The sequence below is a fragment of the Schistocerca gregaria genome, chromosome 8 (genome assembly GCF_023897955.1).
Source record: "Schistocerca gregaria isolate iqSchGreg1 chromosome 8, iqSchGreg1.2, whole genome shotgun sequence".
Lineage (NCBI taxonomy): Eukaryota > Metazoa > Arthropoda > Insecta > Orthoptera > Acrididae > Schistocerca > Schistocerca gregaria.
In genome coordinates this window covers 145,379,043-145,399,917 of record NC_064927.1, presented here as the reverse complement: position 1 = coordinate 145,399,917, position 20,875 = coordinate 145,379,043, and the positions used below count along the sequence as shown (strand labels likewise).

Below are 20,875 nucleotides of genomic sequence, written 5' to 3'. Positions count from 1 at the left end.
TGTTCAATTCTTATTCTTCTTCTTCCTCTCTCTCTCTCTCTCTCTCTCTCTGTGCGTGTGGGTGGGTGGGCGTGCATGCACGTGCGTGGGGGGCATATGATCTGTAGAAAAGGAAATTACCCAGCAAAACCTGCATCAAAAGAAACAGAGAGTCAGTAACAAAAAGTGTAAAAGGATAGTATTATTGTTTTACACCTTGCAGTCAAACCTTGTGTCTGTATACTTTCTCACACCTGTGCAAAATACCTCTCCCTGTTCCACATCTGTTGAAGAATTCAACCCACGTTTCCTAGAAGACAGTGCTTACATTATGATATTGCAAACTAAAAAAGCTTTCCAGTGCCTGGACTAGAAAAAAAAGAGATTACAGAAAGAATTTTCTCTGACACCTACCTAAAAGTACAGCAGCCTAAGTGCATCATATTTCCTTCTCCTTTTATTGTACAATAAGGTTGTCCTGTATGTTTTGGATCATTTTCTGTGCCAAACATTACCCATAGCACTTGTAGGGTCATTGAAGGAATCTGAACCCACATGAAATTTCTTTCCTTAATAACGTATGCTTCAGCACCTTAAAGATCCCATGGCATTTTACAGTCAGTACAGTAAACTTCTGCAAAGTCAAAACTTGAAAACTTGTAAATGTAGTCAGGGAGGACTGATGAGCAACCTAGTGCGTCTTCTTGTTTTGAGCCACATATGTACACTGTGGTACATTGCCATGTTTATCTAAAATATAATTTAAAAATATGACATAAAAGTTATATTCTACACATGATGATGTGCTAACCATGTGCCACTCCAGACATCCAATGATTTCAGCGGACAACATGGGAGTCAGTCAGTAATATGTGATCCCCCTAATCTGATCTTGTGGGGTGTGCTGTCAGAATAAGAAAATAACAGCCCTAAAGATAATATCAGGTGCAGAACTTTGGATGCAGTCAAGCACAGGGTCAATAATACCTTTGTCTGTCATAGAACTTAGTAATTCAAATGGTTAATCTGATAAAACAGAAATATGGGAAATGATGAAAATTCATGGAAAGTATGTGTTTCCTGCTACCTTTATTTACATGTTCATTTTTTTTAACTTATTAAAACCTTTTAAAAGATAACTGAAATATGTATCCAACCATGTTACATTTGCTGCAACACATTTTTACAAAAAATGAAAACACTCTTCTTCCACTGATGTTGTTCTCTAATATACATAGCTTTTTTTCATATTTTGCACGAAAAATGTTTAAACCAAAACTACTTACAGCTGATGACTCCTTTCCTGAAGCCTTTGTGTAGCTACCTCTCACCATTTCACCTGAAAGAAAAGAAAATACGCTACATGAAACACACAATGCATTTCTTCACAACCTCTGTAATAGCTTTGAATAACAATGAAGACCTGCACGCATGCATAAAAATATTCTGCTTCAAAAAAATATGAGGTTCATTCAAATGAAACCTGGTCAGTGCATCTACCTTTGCCTTAAACATGAGGTAGCACCACATAACTGTAGGTATGGTGGCGCAATCTATTGGTAGAGAGACTGACGTGTGCACACCGTTTGGTGTTGCATTGTGCTAGTGCGGTTTCAAGCCGAAGAAAAGATGGTCACACAAGTTATCGTCCACTACTGAACATGCAGGTGAGTAAGCAGGAACAACGAGGAGTCATCACACCGGGAATGGTTGCGGAAGTGAATGCTTTTAGTCTTGGACTACTGCAGAATAGCCATGGACGAAATCCATCAGTTACTGGTAATTGCCTTGGGCACCACCTACACCATAATGCATCGACACTTGAACTTTCGAAAAATCTGTGTGCAGTGGGTTCCCCACCAACTGACCACCTAACAGCACAATAACTCGACTGGCGCTGTCTTCGAGTCATCTGCAACATTATCATGAGGAGGAATACAGCTTCCTGTCATGTATTGTCACAGGTGATGAAACATGATGTCACAATTTTGAACCGGAAAGCAAGTGTCAGAGCAAGCAGTAGACACATGCAACTTCACCACCTCCAAAGAAATCCAAGGCCACACACACCAGTTCTCGTAAGGTCCTTCTTTGACCACAAGGGAACACTCCTTGTCGACTTCCTGGAACGGGGAACCATCATCAATGCCCAGCATTATCAAGCCACCCTACAGAACCTTAGATGAGCCATCAAGTCAAAACGCCGAGGAATGTTGTCCAATGGCGTCATCCTCCTGCATGATAATGCCCGCCCACACACGGCCAATGTGGTGAAGATGAAGTTGCAGCAGTTTCAGTGGAAAATGCTGGAACATCCACCATACAGTCCGACCTTTTTCCGTGTGACTTTCATGTGTTTGGATCTCTAAACCAAGGTACTCGTGGATATTGATTCGCAATGGACAACAAAGCTTGTGACTGGGTCCAGGCCTGGATCTGACAGCAGCCTACTGGCTTCTTCAAGGATGGTATCAACCAACTAGTGTCGCAATGAGATAGATGTGCCTACAGTTTTGGTGACCGTTTTGAGTAATGTGTACCACATTTTCGAGTTAATAAAATCGTTACCGTTACTTTACACTAGAGACCAGGTTTCATTTGAATGCCCCTTTTATATCACCTAAACTGAAAAACTTTACAGTGTTCCATAAATTTACAATAACAGATGATATTTACGTTTCTCAGATCTTTGAGAGGACTGAATCACAGTATGTTGAAAGCATTTCATAAAGGAAACAATTTTTAACGTGTATGTTAATTTACAAATAATAAATTTTCTTCTCAGTATGAGAAACCTACTAATGCCTGAAAAGTTATACCTGAATAGACATTTTACATTTCTGACAGTTAATAATTACATAACCATAAAATGGTACACAGTTTTATATTTATGTTGATTAAACCTGATGTACCGGATTTTGACAACATATTATCAACAACTTGATATAAACACTTACTTAACAGAAATTCTAGTCCAACTTATTTGTAATAGTACCATATTTTTGTCTGAAAGTGTTACAAATTGCCACCATGTTTCTGATAATTACAGTGTTGCACAATCACCTCCAAAAGTGACACTGTCAATCAGCTGCTCATGTTACTGCTGTGCTTTACAGTGCTGCAGTACATCATATAATGTTCAAGGATATTATCACAGTTGAGTCGTAAAACAAGATACTCCGCAAACATAAACAATCGCCAGATACTTTAAACTAGTCAAGCTAGGACAAAAATTTGGGTGACAAACATGTGTAACAGTAGATGTTTCTCAAAACAATTTACGGAATGGTATCTTTTCTTCATCACAGTCTCAATTCACAAGGGACGTCTGAGGGTCTTGCAAGAAGTTCTGCGCCACAATAAACAACTGAATGAAAGTACCCTGGCAAGTTCAAAATCATCTGAAGAGTACAAATGGGAAATCTAAGTGCCAAATCTATAATTGCCAGTAAAATGAAAAAAAGAAGAAAAAAAACAATGTATCTCTGTTTGTACATAGTTGATCTGATCCAAAAAACTCAGAAGGTATTCCGATACCACAGAATTACTCTACTCTCCATATCACCACAAAATATAACATGAAAAATTGGAAAATAAATATTTTATTAGAAATAAGTCTTTACAAGACAGTCTTTACACTTTTATTTTTGCAAAGAAAAAACAGCAACCAGTCTCTGTGTATTATTAACACTGCCCAGTTGCTGTTTTTTTTCTTTGCAAGAACCAACTTGAATTCTGTACATAGCTAGAGTCTCAAAAACACCAGTTTTTGACCAAATAGCAAGAAGAATGTATTTGTTACAAGTGCTATTAATAATAGAGGGACTGCATTTTATTTGTGAGAATACAAGTACAAAAATACAGCACCACGGTCTTAACTGGTCAAGAAAGACCATTTCCCATATCTTTTAAATTTTGGAACTGAGGTGGAAGCACAGCACAAAGACCATGCGCCATCTACTAATGCATGTTTCAAAGGCTTTCTCCATGGTTCGACTCACGGAGCAAGATTACGAACATGAAACAAGAGTACCAAACACACAATACCACTGAAAACGCATTCTCTGAAAAAATAACACTTAGAACATCTACATCTACATTTATGCTCTGCAAGTACATTTCAGCATATGGCAGAGCGTACTTCGTGTAGCAGTATCACTTCCACCTGTTCCTGTTCCTATCACACATTGGTCACAAAGAGAATGATTGCTGGTAAACATCTATGTGGACTTGAATGTCTCTCTAAATTTATCTTCAGGGTTGTTCCACAATATATATGTAGAGGAATCAATATGTTGGTTGACGTTTCTAGCAACATTCATTCTTGGAACTTGAACAGTGGACCATACAGTTATGCAGAACACCTCTCTTGTAGTGTCTTCCGTTGGAGTTGAGTGAGAATCTCTGCAATGCTTTCATGCTTACTACATGAACATGGAATGTGTTCTTTGGATTTTCTATATTTCCTCTATCAATCCTATCTGGTACAGATCCCAGATTGATGTGCAATATTCAAATATTGATTGAACAAGTGTTTTATAAACTACTTTCTTTGTTGAAAGGCTACATTTCCTAAGGATTCTCAGTCTATTTGCTTTGTCTGTGATTAATTTTATGTGGTTGTTCCACTTAAAACTGCCCCATATACATACTTCTGGATATTTTATGGAAGTAATTCCTTCCAGCTTTTGTTCTGCAATAGTGTAATCATCAAGTAAAAGTTCTCTCTGCCTGTATATTGATAAAATGTTACATTTGTTGATATGAACATTTTCCATATCAACTTTTGATCTGACAGTTTAAGGGGGGGGGGGGGGGGCCAAAAATAATGGGGCTTCTGCTGGACATTCACACCATTCTCACAATTCTTACACAATATTTTGACGGCATAACTTGCTGTCTTCTTCAGGTGCTTTCTCAGGAGGTAAGTGGGAACAACACAAACATCCGGCTAAGTGCCGGTGTTTTAAGTCAACAGGAGCGCCGGAAAGCCTGAAGAACTTCCGATTAATTTGTCACCCACTCACCAATGCCAAGTGAAGGCTGCAATGACAAAGTGAGATGTACTAAGTAAATATGAGAAAAAAATGTGTAAGGCAACTCTCCAATGCAGAATTTGTGAATCACACCCTAAGCAAACAATTGCTGAACAAAATCTTTCACAGAAAAGAAATATTTTTCTGGATATAAGTATCCAACAAAGCTGAATTTGAGAGCAAATATAAAGAAATAGGTAGTATTTTACTCAAAAAGGAACTTGTGTATGAAGAATGTACATTTCCCACTCATTACTCAAAGCAGCTGAATACTGAACTGATTATGGATATCTCTAAGGCAGCAGAAATAAATGATGCTGAGTAGCTTTTGATATCATCCTGTTCCGTTTGAAAGACTAAAAGACCTGTATGCCAAAAAACAAGCATGTTGTTCTACCCTGAAATAGCATTTCAATGACGATTGGAAATTTGGACAGTTTCACTGCTGCTGTGACTGATACACTATATGATCAAAGTATATGGCCACCTGGCTGAAAATGACTTACGAGTTCGTGGCGCCCTCTATCAGTAATGCTGGAATTCAATACAGTGTTGGCCCACCCTTAGCATTGATGACAGCTGCCACCCTTGCAGGTATACATTCAATCCGGTTCTGGAAGATTTCTTGGGAAATGGCAGCCCATTCTTCATGGAGTCCTGCACTGAGGAGAGGTATCGATGTCGGTCTGTGAGGCCTGGCATGAAGTCAACATTCCAAAACATCCAAAGGTGTTCAATAGGATTCAGGTCCGGACTCTGTGCAGGCCAGTCCTTTACAGGGATGTCATTGTCATGCAACCACTCCGTCAAAGGCCATCCATTACAGCTGCTCAGCCCTGTTTTGAAAGACACAATCACCATCCCCAAATTGCTCCTCAACAGTGGGAAGCAAGGAGGTGCTTAAAACCTCTTCTGTGATAGTGCCATGCGAAACAACAAGGAGTGCACAAGGCCCCCTCCATGAAAAACACGACTACACCATAACACCACTACCTCCAAATTTTACTGTTGACACTACAGACGCTGCAAGATGACATTCACCGGGCTTCGCCATACCCACATCCTGCCATTGGATCGCCACATTGTGTATCATGCATGATTTGTCTCTCCACACAATGTTTTTTCACTGTTCAATCGTCCAATGTTTACGCTCCTTACACCAAGCGAGGCATAATTTGGCAATTTACCGGCGTGATGTGTGGCTTATGAACAGTCCCTCAACCATGAAATCCAAGTTTTCTCACCTCCCACCTAACTGTCATAGTACTTGCAGTGGACCCTGATACAGTCTGGAATACCTGTGTGATAGATAGATGTTGCCTATTACACATTATGACCCTCTTCAACTGTCAGGAGTCTCTGTGAGTCAACAGACAAGGTCAGCTTTTGTGCTATACATGTCCCTTCAAATTTCCACTTCAGTATCACATCAAGAACAGTGGACCTAGGGATGTTTAGGAGCGTGGAAAATCTCACATACAGATATATGACACAAGTGACATCCAATCACCTGACCACATTCGAAGTCCATGAGTTCCGCAGAGCACCACATTCTGCTCTCTCACAATGTCTAATGACTACTGAGGTCACTGAATGGAGTACCTGGCAGTAGGTGGCACTTAATATGAAAAACATATGTTTTTTGGGGTGATCACATAGTGTATTGACTTCACTTGTCAGTCTCAACATCACTGAAAAATTGAAGAGAAAACTCAGATGGTAAATATTAACTCACTGATTTTTTCTTTCACCGTCTAAAACACGTGCACATTAAGAAGTGCAATCACCATGTATATTATGTTGTGTAGACCAAGGCCCTTGATTCAGTTCATTATGATTTGAGTCCAAAAGACACCAGAAATATAAAGAATCAACTGTTATCTTTACGTCAAAACTGAAGTCATCAGGAAAATTTCTTTTACAAGGGAAAGAAAACAGAAATGGACGCAAAAAGAGAAACCATAACTGTATTATTCATTTATTGCACATATATCATGTTATATAAGCTGCAATCTTTGCTAACAGGAATAAAAAATTTAGTGACAATATCAACATATCACTTAGATTCTCGAATCATGACACACTGTTAATACTCACAAAGGCCAACAAGTAGAAATAGCAAATGATAAAGTTGAGACTACTGATGATTTGGTACTGGGATAGAAATATAATTATTTATAAGTACAACAATAAATGAGAATTGATCACAAAAAGTTGGTCAGCACCTCCAATCACATAAAGCCTCCCATTCTATAAAAAAATGGCACAAATCACTTACTGGAAAATCTCAAATCCATTCCTATTCCTCTCATACTTGGTATCCTCCTTGTTACCATCACTGCAACATCAATTAACACACACACACTTCACAGCCCTAAAAACACTAGCTCTCCCAGGGGCCAACTGAATGTCTTCCTAAAACCTCATTTACTGTCATCCTAGCTAAGTTAAATGACCCAGAACTACTTCATTTTTCACTTCTAATGAACAGGCCCACAAACAAATCAGGTATATTGCTATGGGAACCAGGAAGGTCCCATCCTATGCTAACCTTCCCATGGGTCATATGGAACACAACCAACAACCAGCTCAGAGACAGAATTGATGACACTTTCTGCAGGACCAGACCATCATTTTTCAGGGCCATGCTCAAGTACATACAGTGCAAGCTGTTACTGATTTGTTTGACTGACAGGACTGCGAAGTGCTATACCACCTATTGCAAACCCCTGACTTCAGCCCTCGTGTGTTCAACTCAATTTCTAAACTGAAGGAAATGCTTCACGGTATTCACGATGTATATGGAAGGAAATTGGCTGCAGTATTTTATAAATAATAATCTCAGCATTTACCTTCATTTTGTGAAACAGAGAAAACCTACATCTGGATGGGATGTACACGGGGTTGGAACTTTAATAGTGGCAACTACTTATTTACAGTTTGTACAAAATAGATACATGTTTCAAAGGTTTACTGACCTTCAAAGTATAGCCCGTTGCCAGCGATGTGGAAGTCATAGGATACTCTTAGCAGTGCCAGTTGTGTTTACAGTTCGAGTGGCGCAGTCTATTGCCCGACGAATTTGTAGCAGTTCTGAAGCGCATGCCGTGAAGTGTTTTCTTCAGTTTAGAAATTGAGTTGAACTTACAAGGGCTTAAGTCAGTGGAGTGCAGTAGGTGGTATAGATAGCACTTAGCAGCCCCATCAGCCAAACAAATAAGAAGCAGCTTGCACTGTACATGCTTGAGCATTATCCTGCAAAATGATGGTCAGGTCCTGCAGAAAGTGTCATCACTTCTGTCTATTATGCTGTTCATTTTTGGAACACAACCTACAACCAGCTTAGAGACAGAAGTGATGACACTTTCTGCAGGACCTGAACATCATTTTGCAGGACAATGCTCAAGCACGTACAGTGCAAGCTGTTACTAATTTGCTTGATTGATGGGGCTGCTAAGTGCTATACCACCTACTGCACTCCCCCGATTTAAGCCCTCGTCAGTTCAACTCAATTTCTAAACTGAAGGAAACACTTCACAGCATTTGCTTCAGAACAGCTACAAATTTGTTGGGCAATAGACCACACTGCTCGAACTGTCAACACAAATGGTACTGCTAAGAGTATCCTACGACTTCCACATTGCTGGCAACGGGCTATACATAATGCTTGTGACTACTTTGCAGGTCAGTAAAACTTTGAAACATGTATCTATTTTGTACGAGCTGTAAATAAATGGTTGCCACTATTAAAGTTCGAAACAGCCTTGCCACAGTGGATACACTGGTTCCCGTGAGATCACCAATGTTAAGCGCTGTTGGGTATGGTCGGCACTTGGATGGGTGACCATGCGAGCCGCCATCCGCTGCTGCCATTTTTCGGGGTGCACTCAGCCTCATGATGCCAACTGAGGAGCTTCTTGACCGAATAGAAGCGGCTTCGGTCAAGTATACCATCATAATGACCGGGAGAGTGGTGTGCTGATCCCACACCCCTCCTATCCGCATCCTCCTCTGAGGATGACATGGCTGTAGGATGGTCCTGGGAGGCCACTCGAGGCCTGAAGATGGAGTGTACTATTAAAGTTCCAACCCTCTTATTAACATTCACTGTAAATGTGGTGTTCTCTTATATTATCGTAACAAAAGCACAATATTACTTTTATTGGAAGAAATACTTTCTATCATCATTTATAAGAAAGTTGAGGTTTGACAACAGTTTACAGATTCCCGAACAAGAACGGTTGCAGGGGTGAGGAAGTCCACATCAAGAAATAACTACCTGGTTTGTCTGAACAGTATTAAATGAGCCAGCAGCTCAGAGTGTAACACTAACAGCAATCACAATCTGGACACATGTATTATTTCAGATCTATAGAAACCTTCACAATGCAACAACTAACTTGTTGTGAATTAAGCCAACTGATGCGTGGTGCGTAGACAAATTTAATAGCTTGGAGACTTACTAAGTTTTGAGTTAATGCTCTTCTTCTAGCTTAACAACATACTGTCCCACTCATAACCACAATGTGGTAGTTTGTATGAAAGTGTGTACTTAAACCAGACGATGAGCAGTAGCTCAGAATGTATTAAAGTTCATTTACTGCTACCAGTGTAAGTACCCATGAACCACTCATCAATAGAACCAATTTGCAACATGAAATCTTTCATGTGTCATTACTATGAATAGTCTTACCTGTACCAGTTGCCCGCACTTGAACTCTTTGCACTTCACTGTTCCTTTTATCAAGGATACAACCATTCACTACATCAGTTTTTGTACTTGAGCAGCCTGAATTTCCTCCTGAGAATTTAACAATGGTTCTAAGTTCACCAAAAACTCTATGGTTTGTTGCCGCAGCAGGAGATAAATAAGGCTGACTGGTTTGCGCTACTGGTGTCTGTTCAGTGACAGACTGCTCATTTGGACACACTGCATGTGGCTGACTGTTTGTTGATGATGTGTTCTCATTTAAGGCTTCGGGCAGATTCTGTAATGATCGGACAGATTCCACAACTATAACATCATCACCATCACTATTATCATCATCAATGATGACTTCTGCTGGTCCACAATCAATCTCTACTGGTGGCAACTCACAATCAATCTCTACTGGTGTCAGCTCCTGGAATAACAAAGATTATTTGTTTGAACAATAACAAAACAACACAAGTATAATAACTGAAATATGAATAAGCATTAAGGGAAAAACAAATTGTCCTGTTACATTTAAGAGCTCTACTACTGAATCAAAACCCATATGAAAATTAGAATGCAGAACAGAAAATTATTTCTAAAATACTATTTATCAGCTAAAGACTCAAACCATACTGAAAGAAAACTGACTCCAAGCAATTTGCTTTTTTTGGCAACTTAATGCATTTAACAAAAATCAATATATTGTCTTCAAAATCATCATCATCATCAAAATCATCATTGTCATCATCGTCAACAATGTTTGGACCTTGATTCAATGCGAGCAAGATGGATATACAAGGTAAATGAGCTGTAGCAGCTTTTCTTTATCTTTGGCACTGGTCATGTGTTGGCTCTTCCATTTGGCTTGTTTCTACCGTGGCATGATTGGCTGTGTGAAGGTTTAATGGACATGCTACAATGGTCATTAGTTCAGTCAATTTGCAGTGAGGTTGGAGAGAGTTATGGGGATGACTAGGATAGGACAGTACACCTGCGTGCCAAGTGGCTACACAATTGTGGCTGGGGCCAGCAGTCAGCACTGATGCAGGGCGGGGTCACTAGTGGATTGGCGCGATGGATAAGCTGGATAGGTGAATGGGACATTGCAATGTGAGACCTCCTTGGTGTAGCAGAAATGAGGTTGGCAGTGTCCACAGTGGAAACTGTGGCTGTCGATGACCAGTTTACACCTAGGCACGATCATTTCACGTCCTGTGGCATCTTGCAGTGCCTTCGGTCTGCTTGCTGCAGCTGCCGACTGCATATGTTCCTGTAGGTGAGCTGTTTGCTGCTATAAGTACTGTGCCACAAACTATTATGTTGTTGTTGGTCCATTTCCTGCTAGAAACCTTACTGTGCTGCGATTGCACTACCTTACTGTTCTAGTCCAACAGTGCCCAAATTTTGTCTACTTAAACCGGTTAGTTGAGCCTGCTGATGAGGTCAGTGTTAACAGTTGTGCCTTTGAAGTGGTTTGGCAATCATTGTGGGAGGCATGTACTATCAGGGTGTTCGTGTATGAACCCAGAACAAGTTCCCACTAACAGTAATTCTGTCATTATTACTAAACTGCTTTCAATTCATAGTTCCCCACTGTAATCTACATCTACATCCATATTCTGCAAGCCACCTGACGGTGTAAGACTCCAAAGATATCTGCTTCACCTTACAGCAAATTGGTGTTGCTTAGACTAGTCCGTTTCTTAATTATCTACAGCTTCCATGAATTGTCTTATGTAATTAACTACTGATCTGCTGCCTGCTCTGCTTGTGTTGATTTTGGTTGGTGTCTCAGCATGCAGCGCCATATTTAGCAGTGAATTTATTTACTTATTTATATGTTGCACAATGGGACTTATTTTGCCTGAGTCGTGTTGGGCGCTCCCTCATACATTGTCATTGTCCAGTGCAGTCATGAGGGCCTGTGATCTCTGAAGGGTGCCACATCGGAATCCCACAATAATTGACGTATGTGTATGATGTTAAGAAAGTGCTTTCTTTTTACATTATAGATTGAAAGTGATACTTTTTTTAACTGAAAGAGTAGAGAGTTCTAATTATTCTGGGCCCATATGGATGGAGGTTTGATAAATTAACATGTTACCTAAATGATTTTGAGCTCAGCAATTTTGATTAATTAAATTTTTTAACTGTGGTTTGTTTAAAGCACCCCTTTTTGGAGGGGTTTGTTGAATCCAGTGTTAGTAAAGATCTCTCAGTGTTGTCCAAAGTACAAAGGTTGCAGGCGAGGTTGAGGCCTTACAACATCAAAAGTTAAAATCATCAAACAATTACTTGCTGTTGGTGTCATCTGTACTGTCTTTCCTATATTTCTGGTTCCTAAGCCACATTGGGAGGGGTTTAGACCTGTAATTGATTACCAGGTGTTAAAATCAGGTGAGCTGGAGTCTGTCCCATTCCTATAATTACACAACTGCTTTACATGGTTTGTGGGGAGACCAAGGTATTTACAGTTCTGGTCTTACACCGGACCTACTATCAGGACCCTTAAGTAGAATAGCTGAAGCCTGTAATGCCGTTCTGAACCAACTACAACCTTTTGGAATTTAATAAGGTCCCTTTTGGGCTGGCCGCAGGTGCGGCAATCTTGTCGCATCTATTGCATTCAGTTTTAGAGGACTTTAAGTCCAAGTTTGTTTTCAACTACTTGGACAATGTAATCATGTACAGCACTAGTTTTGCAGAGCATCTTGGCCACACCTGCCCAGTGTTTGGGCACCTGAGGTAAGTAGGTCTGACTGTTAAACCCATCAAAGTAACCTTTGCCTGGGATGAGATATCCTTTTTAGGAAACATCATGTCTCAAAAACGGGTCACCATTGACCACAGCTGGACCCAGGCTAGTCATTCGTTTCCAGTCCAGAAAGGCAAGAAGGCCATCATTCGTTTTAAAGGCATTGTGAATTTCTTTCAAAAGTTCATACCAAATTTCACCCAGATAGCGGCTCCTATTAACCAATTACATAGGATGAGCAAAAATCTTGAATGGTGTGAATCTCAACAAGCTGTCTTTAATAAAGCAAAACCTGCAAGCAAAACGAGGATAATGGAATGCAGTCAAATTAAATCGGGTGATGCTGAGGGAATTAGATTAGGAAATGAGACACTTTAAGTAGTAAAGGAGTTTTGCTATTTAGGAAGTAAAATAACTGATGATGGTCGAAGTAGAGAGGATATAAAATGTAGACTGGCAATGGCAAGGAAAGCGTTTCTGAAGAAGAGGAAGTTGTTAACATCGAATATAGATTTATGTATCAGGAAGTCGTTTCTGAAAGTATTTGTATGGAGTGTAGCCACGTATGGAAGTGATACATGGACAATAAATAGTTTGGACAAGAAGAGAAAAGAAGCTTTCGAAATGTGATGCTACAGAATAATGCTTAAGATTAGATGGGTCGATCACACAACTAATAAGGAGGTATTGAATAGAACTGGGGAGAAGAGAAGTTTGTGGCACAACTTGACTAGAAGAAGGGATCGGTTGGTAGAACATGTTTTGAGGCATCAAGGGATCACAAATTTAGCATTGCAGAGAAGCGTGGAGGGTAAAAATCGTAGAGGGAGACCAAGAGATGAATACACTAAGCAGATTCAGAAGGATGTAGGTTGCAGTAGGTACTGGGAGATGAAGAAGCTTGCACAGGATAGAGTAGCATGGAGAGCTGCATCAAACCAGTCTCAGGACTGAAGACAACGACGATGAACAGAAAGCATTGACCACAATGTTTGCACTAGAAGAATATAAGTTTTATTCGGGACATTATGGGTTTGGCTTGGAAACTGACAACCAGGCCCTGAGCTGTGTGTTGCCTCGGCCACGCAAAAAGGGAAGAATAGCACAGTGGGCAGTACAGTTCTCCGCTTTCCAGTTGGATGTTTGCCATAAAGAGAGGTAGAACCAAATTGCCAATGCATTGAGCAGAATGTTTCAAGTGGACGATGTGGGTGAGAAGTCCAAGGCTAATGGGCAGCTTGTAAGCAACATGGGAATCTTGACCAAGATTCTGCCCATGCTTGCCAGTCTCAAAAAAGAATAACAACAAGACCTAAAACTGCAATCCGTTTATAAGAAGTTGAAAGCTGGGGGAACTGTTCCAGGATATCCCCTGGAAAAAGGTTTCTTGTGTTTCTGATCCAAGGGGGATGAGGGATCCAAATCTGTGCATCCTGCAACCTAATCCCCTGAGTGTTTAGATATTTCCATCATTCCTTGTGCGGAAGTCATTCGAGGTTCCATAAAACATGGCTTATAGTGAGGCAGAAGTTGACCTGGAGAGGTCTGGACCAGAATGTTCGTAGGCTGGTCACTCAATCTGAACAATGCAAGGTGGGTAGACGTGATAGTGGCCCTAGGAGGGGTTTTCTGCAGGCAACCTCCAAGTTTCAACCCATGGACTAACTCTATATTGATTACTTGAGGCCCTTGCCCTGTCTCCAAAGAGGAAAACATTTTGTCTTGGTTGTGTTCAACACCATCACTAGATTTGTCTGGTTGATTCCTAGCAGTGGCACCACTGCCGCTATTAGCATCGAACATCATGAGACAATTTCTGCCAGTTTTGGACCCCAAAACCTTCGTTAGTGATAATGTACCAGCCTTCATGTCTAAAGAGTTCAAGCAGTTCTGTTTTGATCAGAGGATACTGCATATTTACCATTCCGGATCCTAGAGGTAATGAGACTTCTTGTCGAATTGGCTATCTTTTGCCTTCAATACCACCAATTACGAAGCCCACAAGACCACTCCTGCAAAGTTAATGTTCCCCTTTACATAAAATTCTCCACTGGCCAATTAATGGAGGCTTTCACAGAGGGCAGGAAGGTTACATGAAGGACTGAGAGGCTCTGAGGAGGTGGCGAGGCTCTGTGGAAAGGGTGAGGCTCTGCGGAGAAGGTGAGGCTCTGCAGAGAAGGCGAGACACTGTGGAAGAGGCTCTGTGGGGGGGCCGAGGCTCCGTAGAGAGACCGAGGCTCCATGGAGGGGTTGAGGCTCTGTGGAGGGGCCAAGGCTCCACAGATGGGCAGAGGCTCTGCGTAAGGGCAGAGGTTCTGTGAACGGCAGTAAAGGGAAGAGGGGGTGCCAGGGACTAAGGGGATGACTTTGTGTTTGAATTCTGCACCTATTTCCATATTTCTCCCACCATTCTCAAAAAATCACGGACTGCACCTTCTTGCCTTATTCATGTCAAATGGTAATGGCATTGTCATGACATTTAATACCTCGTATCAACATAATCCCATATTAATGTGGGCCTCTGTATTATACAACATGACAGAAGAGAGATACCTGTCTTAGTCATTATGGTGTGAATTTGCATAGTAGTTTACAATTCTTTTGATTTTTCAATGCAACTGTACTGTCCTAGCAATCATCTGACAGACCAAGAAAAGTGAATTTGTTGCCATAGCACGGAGAAATCTTATTGACATATTCTTGAGGATGTATACAACACACGATCACATAAGCAGAGTGATACACATATGAGTACAGTCAACAGGGCATGCACAACATCAGTGACAGTACCATGTATACCCTCCTTTTGCAGCAATGCAAGCTGAAATTCTCCCGTGGAGACGATCGTAGAGGTGCTGAATGTAGCTTGTGGAATGGCCTGCCATGCAATTTCCACCTGGTGCTTCAGTTGGGCCACAGTTCATGCCAGATGTGCAGTCTGCACAAGATGATGTTTCATCCAGTCCCAAACATGCTCAATGGGGGACAGATCCGGGCGTTGTGCTGGCCAGGGTAGTTGACATACACCTTCAAGAGCATGCTGAGTGGCACAGTATACATGTGGTCATGCATTGTCCTGTTGTAAAAGCACATCACCTTGCGGTTCATGAACAGTAGCATAATGGGTTGGATAATGGTTTCAATGTATCACGCACTGTTCAATGTTCCCTCAATGATCACCCGAGGAGTACGGCCAGTGTAGGGTATCGCTCCCCACACCATGATGCCTGATGTTGGCCCTTTGTATCTCAGTCATATACACTCCTGATTTTGGTACTCACCTGCACGACGCTACACACGCGTACAATCATCATTGGCACCAATACAGAAGTGACTCTTCGTCACTGAAGATGACACGCCTCCATCTGTCCTCCTATAAATGCCTATCGCGACGCCCTTGGAGGCGGGCTAAACGATGTTGTGGCATGAGCGGAAGACAACCTAATGGTTCGTGGGACCGTAGCCCTGCTTCACTGTCCGTAAGTTGTTGCAAAGTGACGATGCGGTCCATTATGGCACTTCGTAGGATGCGACGGTCTCACTGGTCATCTGTGCGTCGCCACTGTCTGGACCCTGGTCAACAACACATGCACCTTCTGCTGACCACTGGTGACAACACTGATGCATTGTGGAGACCTCACACTCCAAGTCTTGTGCAATGCTGAGGTACGTCCACCCGGCCTCCCGCAGGCCCACTACATGCCCTGCCAGCATGTTAAAAATGTTACAGACACAGACGGAATTCTGTATGCCACGGCAAACTCGTTGCCACTGGCTATGGCAGTGACCAACCGCTACAACTAGCAACATTCCATGGCCAATAGTGTTGTTCCTGGTATGTGAGCAGCACTGCACGTTTGATCATCGCATGCACTACCCTCTCGTAATGTCCAGTGCAAGTATAGTGGGTATTATTCAATTGCGTCAATGTGTTTGTTTTTCATTTTCCACAAGTGTATTATTGTCAACACAAAAACAATTCCCCATCGTACTCCAATTAAGCATCAATGTGTTTGTTTTTCAATTCCAGGAGTGTATTATTGTTAACACAAAACAATTCCCCACTGGACTCCAATTAAATGGTTCTCACACATCCATTCCAATCTCTTCAAGGAGCTTCAAAAAAGTATCTTTAATGGTATTCACCTATCACAGGTTGCAGAGTGTGCACACTGCACACAATTTCTAAAAATACTGATCCATATCTCCCTTTTTTCCCTTTCACCAACATCTCTCAGCCATCCTTTGCTTTGTTGCTCTGTCCCCTCCATGAGTGGTCAACAGATGATAATGCACCTCTCTCACAACTTTCTCCTTTAACTTAGCAACAACCACTGCCTGTGGTCTTATCCTGCTCACCTTACACAACAGACCATCACACATGCTGCACTGCACTTTCGTTTTGTGTAACTTGCAGCTGTGTGAGTGGTCACTATGTATCACCAACCCCCCCCCCCCCCCTCTCATAAATTTCCTATAATAGTAGGCCATGATCCAATACTTGTATTGCTGCTACTTTTCTGCTCAAATCATCTGCATTTCAGTGTTCTTTCCCTGGCTTTTGCACCGCTAGATAGTCAAACTCACTGAGTATTAATGCCCATCTTGTTAGTATGTTGGAAAGGTCTTTCTACCCCAATAACCATTTCTTCTCATAAAGATAACACAAAAATATGTGACTCCACTAAGCATCTCTTTCCCTATGGTACAACAGTTTTTCTCTGCTTTATTAAGTTGTCTTAATGTGAAAGCCACAGGATGCCCCTCGCTGCTCACTTCTTGTCACAAAACACACCAAGTGTGGTCAGATGTGTAACACAACAGTATTAGCTCCTGCTGAAAATCTAGAAAAATTAAAACTCGATTTGATGTTAAAACCTTTTTAACTCTTCCCACACACAATGACATTCCCCTGTCCACACAAATTTTATACCTTTCTTCAAAAAGCTGTGGGGGTGGTCACTATGTATCACCAAACCCCCCCTCGTGAATTTACTACAATAATTAGAGAGCCCCAAAAGCAACTGTAGCTCTTTACATAACTTAGGAACTGGGAAATATGTGACCACTTACACAAGTCTTCGATTCATTCCTACTCTTGTTCTGCCAAGCACATGCCCCAAGTACCCTACTTCCTCCAGAGCAAAATAACATTTTTCCGTACTTATCATCATATGCGCAACCTGCATCCTTTTAAAATACTTCTCTCAGCTGTTGCCTATGTTCTTCCACGTCTTTTGAGCATACATGCACAGATGAATTAGACAGATTATCAATGGTAGCCATGATTTTGGCTATGGGGTATGTGTCTGTCACTGTCTTACTATCAAGGTGATGGTAATCACAGCAGAATCTGTACTTCTCAGAACCGTCCTAATACTTGAAGGCATGACCACAATTCCTGTCCACCTTGGACTACCGATCCCTTCTTTATCTTATAATACAACTGCTGGTTGATAAACTCATACATAATAAGTTGCAAATACTGAGGAATCCAATATGGTTTACGGTACTCATCTAACGCATATTGTACCATGGTTTTGAACTTTGTCCACTGATCCTCAACACTATCTGTACTTGAGACAAAACTTTTGTGTTGAGTCGTCAGGTACTCTGTAATCTGCTTTTTGTCACTTTTGCTAAACAGAAAAATCTTTCTACCTTTTTCAATATTTCTATTTACGGCTGAAATCATCGATGCAGTAACCGCTTTATGATCGCTGATTCCCTGTTCTGCATTAACTGATTCAAATAGTTCAGGTCTGTTTTGTCACCAGAAGGTCTAATATGTTATCGCCACGAGTCGGTTTTCTGTTTAACTGCTCTAGGTAGTTTTCAGATAAAGCACTTAAAAATATTTCACTGGATTCTTTGTCCCTGCCACCCGTTATGAACGTTTGAATCTGCCAGTCTATATCCGGCAAATTAAAATCTCCACCCAGAACTATAATATGGTGGGGAAATCTACTCGAAATATTTTCCAAATTATTCTTCAGGTGCTGAGCCACAACAGCTGCTGAGCCCGGGGGCCTATAGAGACATCCAATTACCATGTCTGAGCCTGCTTTAAACGTGACCTTCACCCAAATCATTTCACAATTCGAATCTCCGTCAATTTCCTTCGATACTATTGCACTTCTTATCGCTATAAACACACCTCCCCCTTCACTGTCCAGCCTCTCTCTGCGGTATACATTCCAATCAGAGTTTAGGATTTCATTACTGTTTACGTCTGGTTTCAGCCAACTTTCTGTTCCTAGTACCCTCAAGAAAAAAACAGATTTTTTAACTAAAATAATAACTCCTCTATTTGCACTCTCTCTATTGCCTTTATATGCTCCAACTTCTTACATAATGCAGTGTTAGCAGCAGTTCATTGTCTACACCCTCCCTGCACAAAGCCGCCTTCTCTGAAATGTCCAAACTTATTCCTACATCCCCTTCACCATCTTCACCAGTTCATCTCCAAAATTATCCAGATTCATATGTACTATGTTCTCACAACCTCTCCTCTGTAAGTACAAAACTCGTTACAGAACAATTCACTGAATCCAAAACAACATTCTGTTCCAGCATCTCTATTATACTTATGTGGTTTATAACAACATTATGAAAAGGAAAGTTGCTACTCACCATATAGTGGAGATACTGAGGGGCAGATAGGCACAACAAAAAGACTGTCACAAATACATTTTCGGCCAGAAAGTCCTTCATCAAAAATAGACAACACATACAAACACATAGGCGCACATGCTTGCGCACAAATGTAACTCACACGCACATCACTGCAGTCTCTGGTAACTGCGAGTAGCAGCACATGTGTGATGGGAGTGGCTTCTGGTTAGTGGTTGGGAGGAGGCTGGGGCGGGGAGGGGGAACAAAAATAGAGTAGGAGTGGGGGACATGAAGTGCTGCTAGGGAGCATGCAGAGCTGAAGTGGAGAGAGTATAGTGCAGCTATGTGCAGTCGGGAGGTAGGATGGGGGGCAGGGGAGATGTAGGAAGGGGGGGAGGAGTCGGTAGCAGAAAAGGAGAGAAGTAAGAAGACTGGGTGGAATGAGGGCTGTGTACTGCATGAATGGAAACAGGGAAGGTGCTGGTTGGTTGAGAACAATCGCTAACGAAGGTTGAGGCCAGAAGGGTTATGGGAAAGTTCCCACCTGAGAAAATCAGAAAAGCTGGTATTGGTGGAAAGGATCCAAACAGCACAGGTGGTGAAGCAGTCATTGAAATGAAGAATGTCATGTTGAGCACTGTGTTCAGGAACAGGGTGGTTAAGGTATTTCTTGGCCACTGTTTGTCGATGGCCATTCATGGGGACAGACAGCTTGTTGGTTGTCATGCCTACATAGAATGCAGCACAGTAGTAGCTGCTTAGCTTGTAGATCATGACTGGTTTCACAGGTAGCCCTGCCTTTGATGGGATAGGTGATGTTTGTGACTGGACTGGAGTAGATGGTGGTGAGAGGATGTATGGGACAGGTCTTGCATTTAAGTCTATTAAAGGGATATGAGAGATGAGGTAAGGAGTTGGGGACAGGATTTTGGTAGAGATGGATGAATATATTGCGTAGGTTCGATGCACGGTGAAATACCACTGGGAGGGGGTTGCTGGACAGGACATTTCTCATTTCAAGGCACTACAAGAGGTAGTCGGAACCCTAGCAGAGAATGTAATTCAGTTGTTCCAGTCTTGGGTGGTACTGAGTTAGGAGGGGAATGCTCCTCTGTGGCCGGATGGTGGGACTTTGGGAGGTGGTGGAAGACTGAAAAGATATTGTGTGCATTTTTATTATTATTATTATTATTATTATTATTATTATTATAATTTTTATTTTTTTTTTTTTTTTTTTTGTGTACGAGAATGGGAGGATGATTAAGGTCTGTGATGGCTGCAGTAAGAACCACGGTGTATTTCCAGAGACACGGCCATATTGAAGGGACTTCTTGGTATGGAACAGGTGGCAGCTGTTGAAGTTGGAGATATTGCTGGTGTTTAGTAGGTTGATATGGAAAGAGGTTACTGATGTAGCCATCTTTGAGGTGGAGGTCAACATGCAGGAAGATGGCTTGTTGGGTTGAGTAGGACCAGGTGAAAAAAAAAAAATGGGGGAGAAGCTGTTGAGGTTCTGGAGGAATGTGGATAGGGTGTTCTCACCCACAATCTCAATCACAAAGATGTCATCAGTGAACCTGAATCAGGTGAGAGGTTTTGGATTCTGGGTGTTTAGGAGCGATTCCTCTAGGTTGGCATAGGATGGTGCCATGTATGTGCCCACAGCCGTACCTTCAAAGGAGAAGTAACTGGGGGTTGAGGATATAGTTGGTCATGGTGACTGGTAAGGAGATTGTTGGTTTGGGTTCTGTCGGGTGTTGGAAAAAGTGGTCTTCAATAGTGATAGGACTATGG

The 20,875-nt window shown here is 41.6% G+C and overlaps 1 protein-coding gene across 3 annotated transcripts in view; it reads right to left on the bottom strand.

Moving 5' to 3' along the window:
• The window catches only part of LOC126284229 (uncharacterized), a 333,906-nt gene that overhangs the window by 204,742 nt on the left and 108,289 nt on the right, over window positions 1-20,875 (bottom strand). For all 3 annotated transcript variants that reach the window (XM_049983005.1, XM_049983007.1, XM_049983006.1), the window contains 2 exons: window positions 9,709-10,138; window positions 1,266-1,318 (listed from right to left, as the gene is read on the bottom strand). In XM_049983005.1, the coding sequence (XP_049838962.1) occupies window positions 1,266-1,318; window positions 9,709-10,138 (483 nt within the window). The remainder of the gene's footprint in view (window positions 1-1,265; window positions 1,319-9,708; window positions 10,139-20,875) is intronic.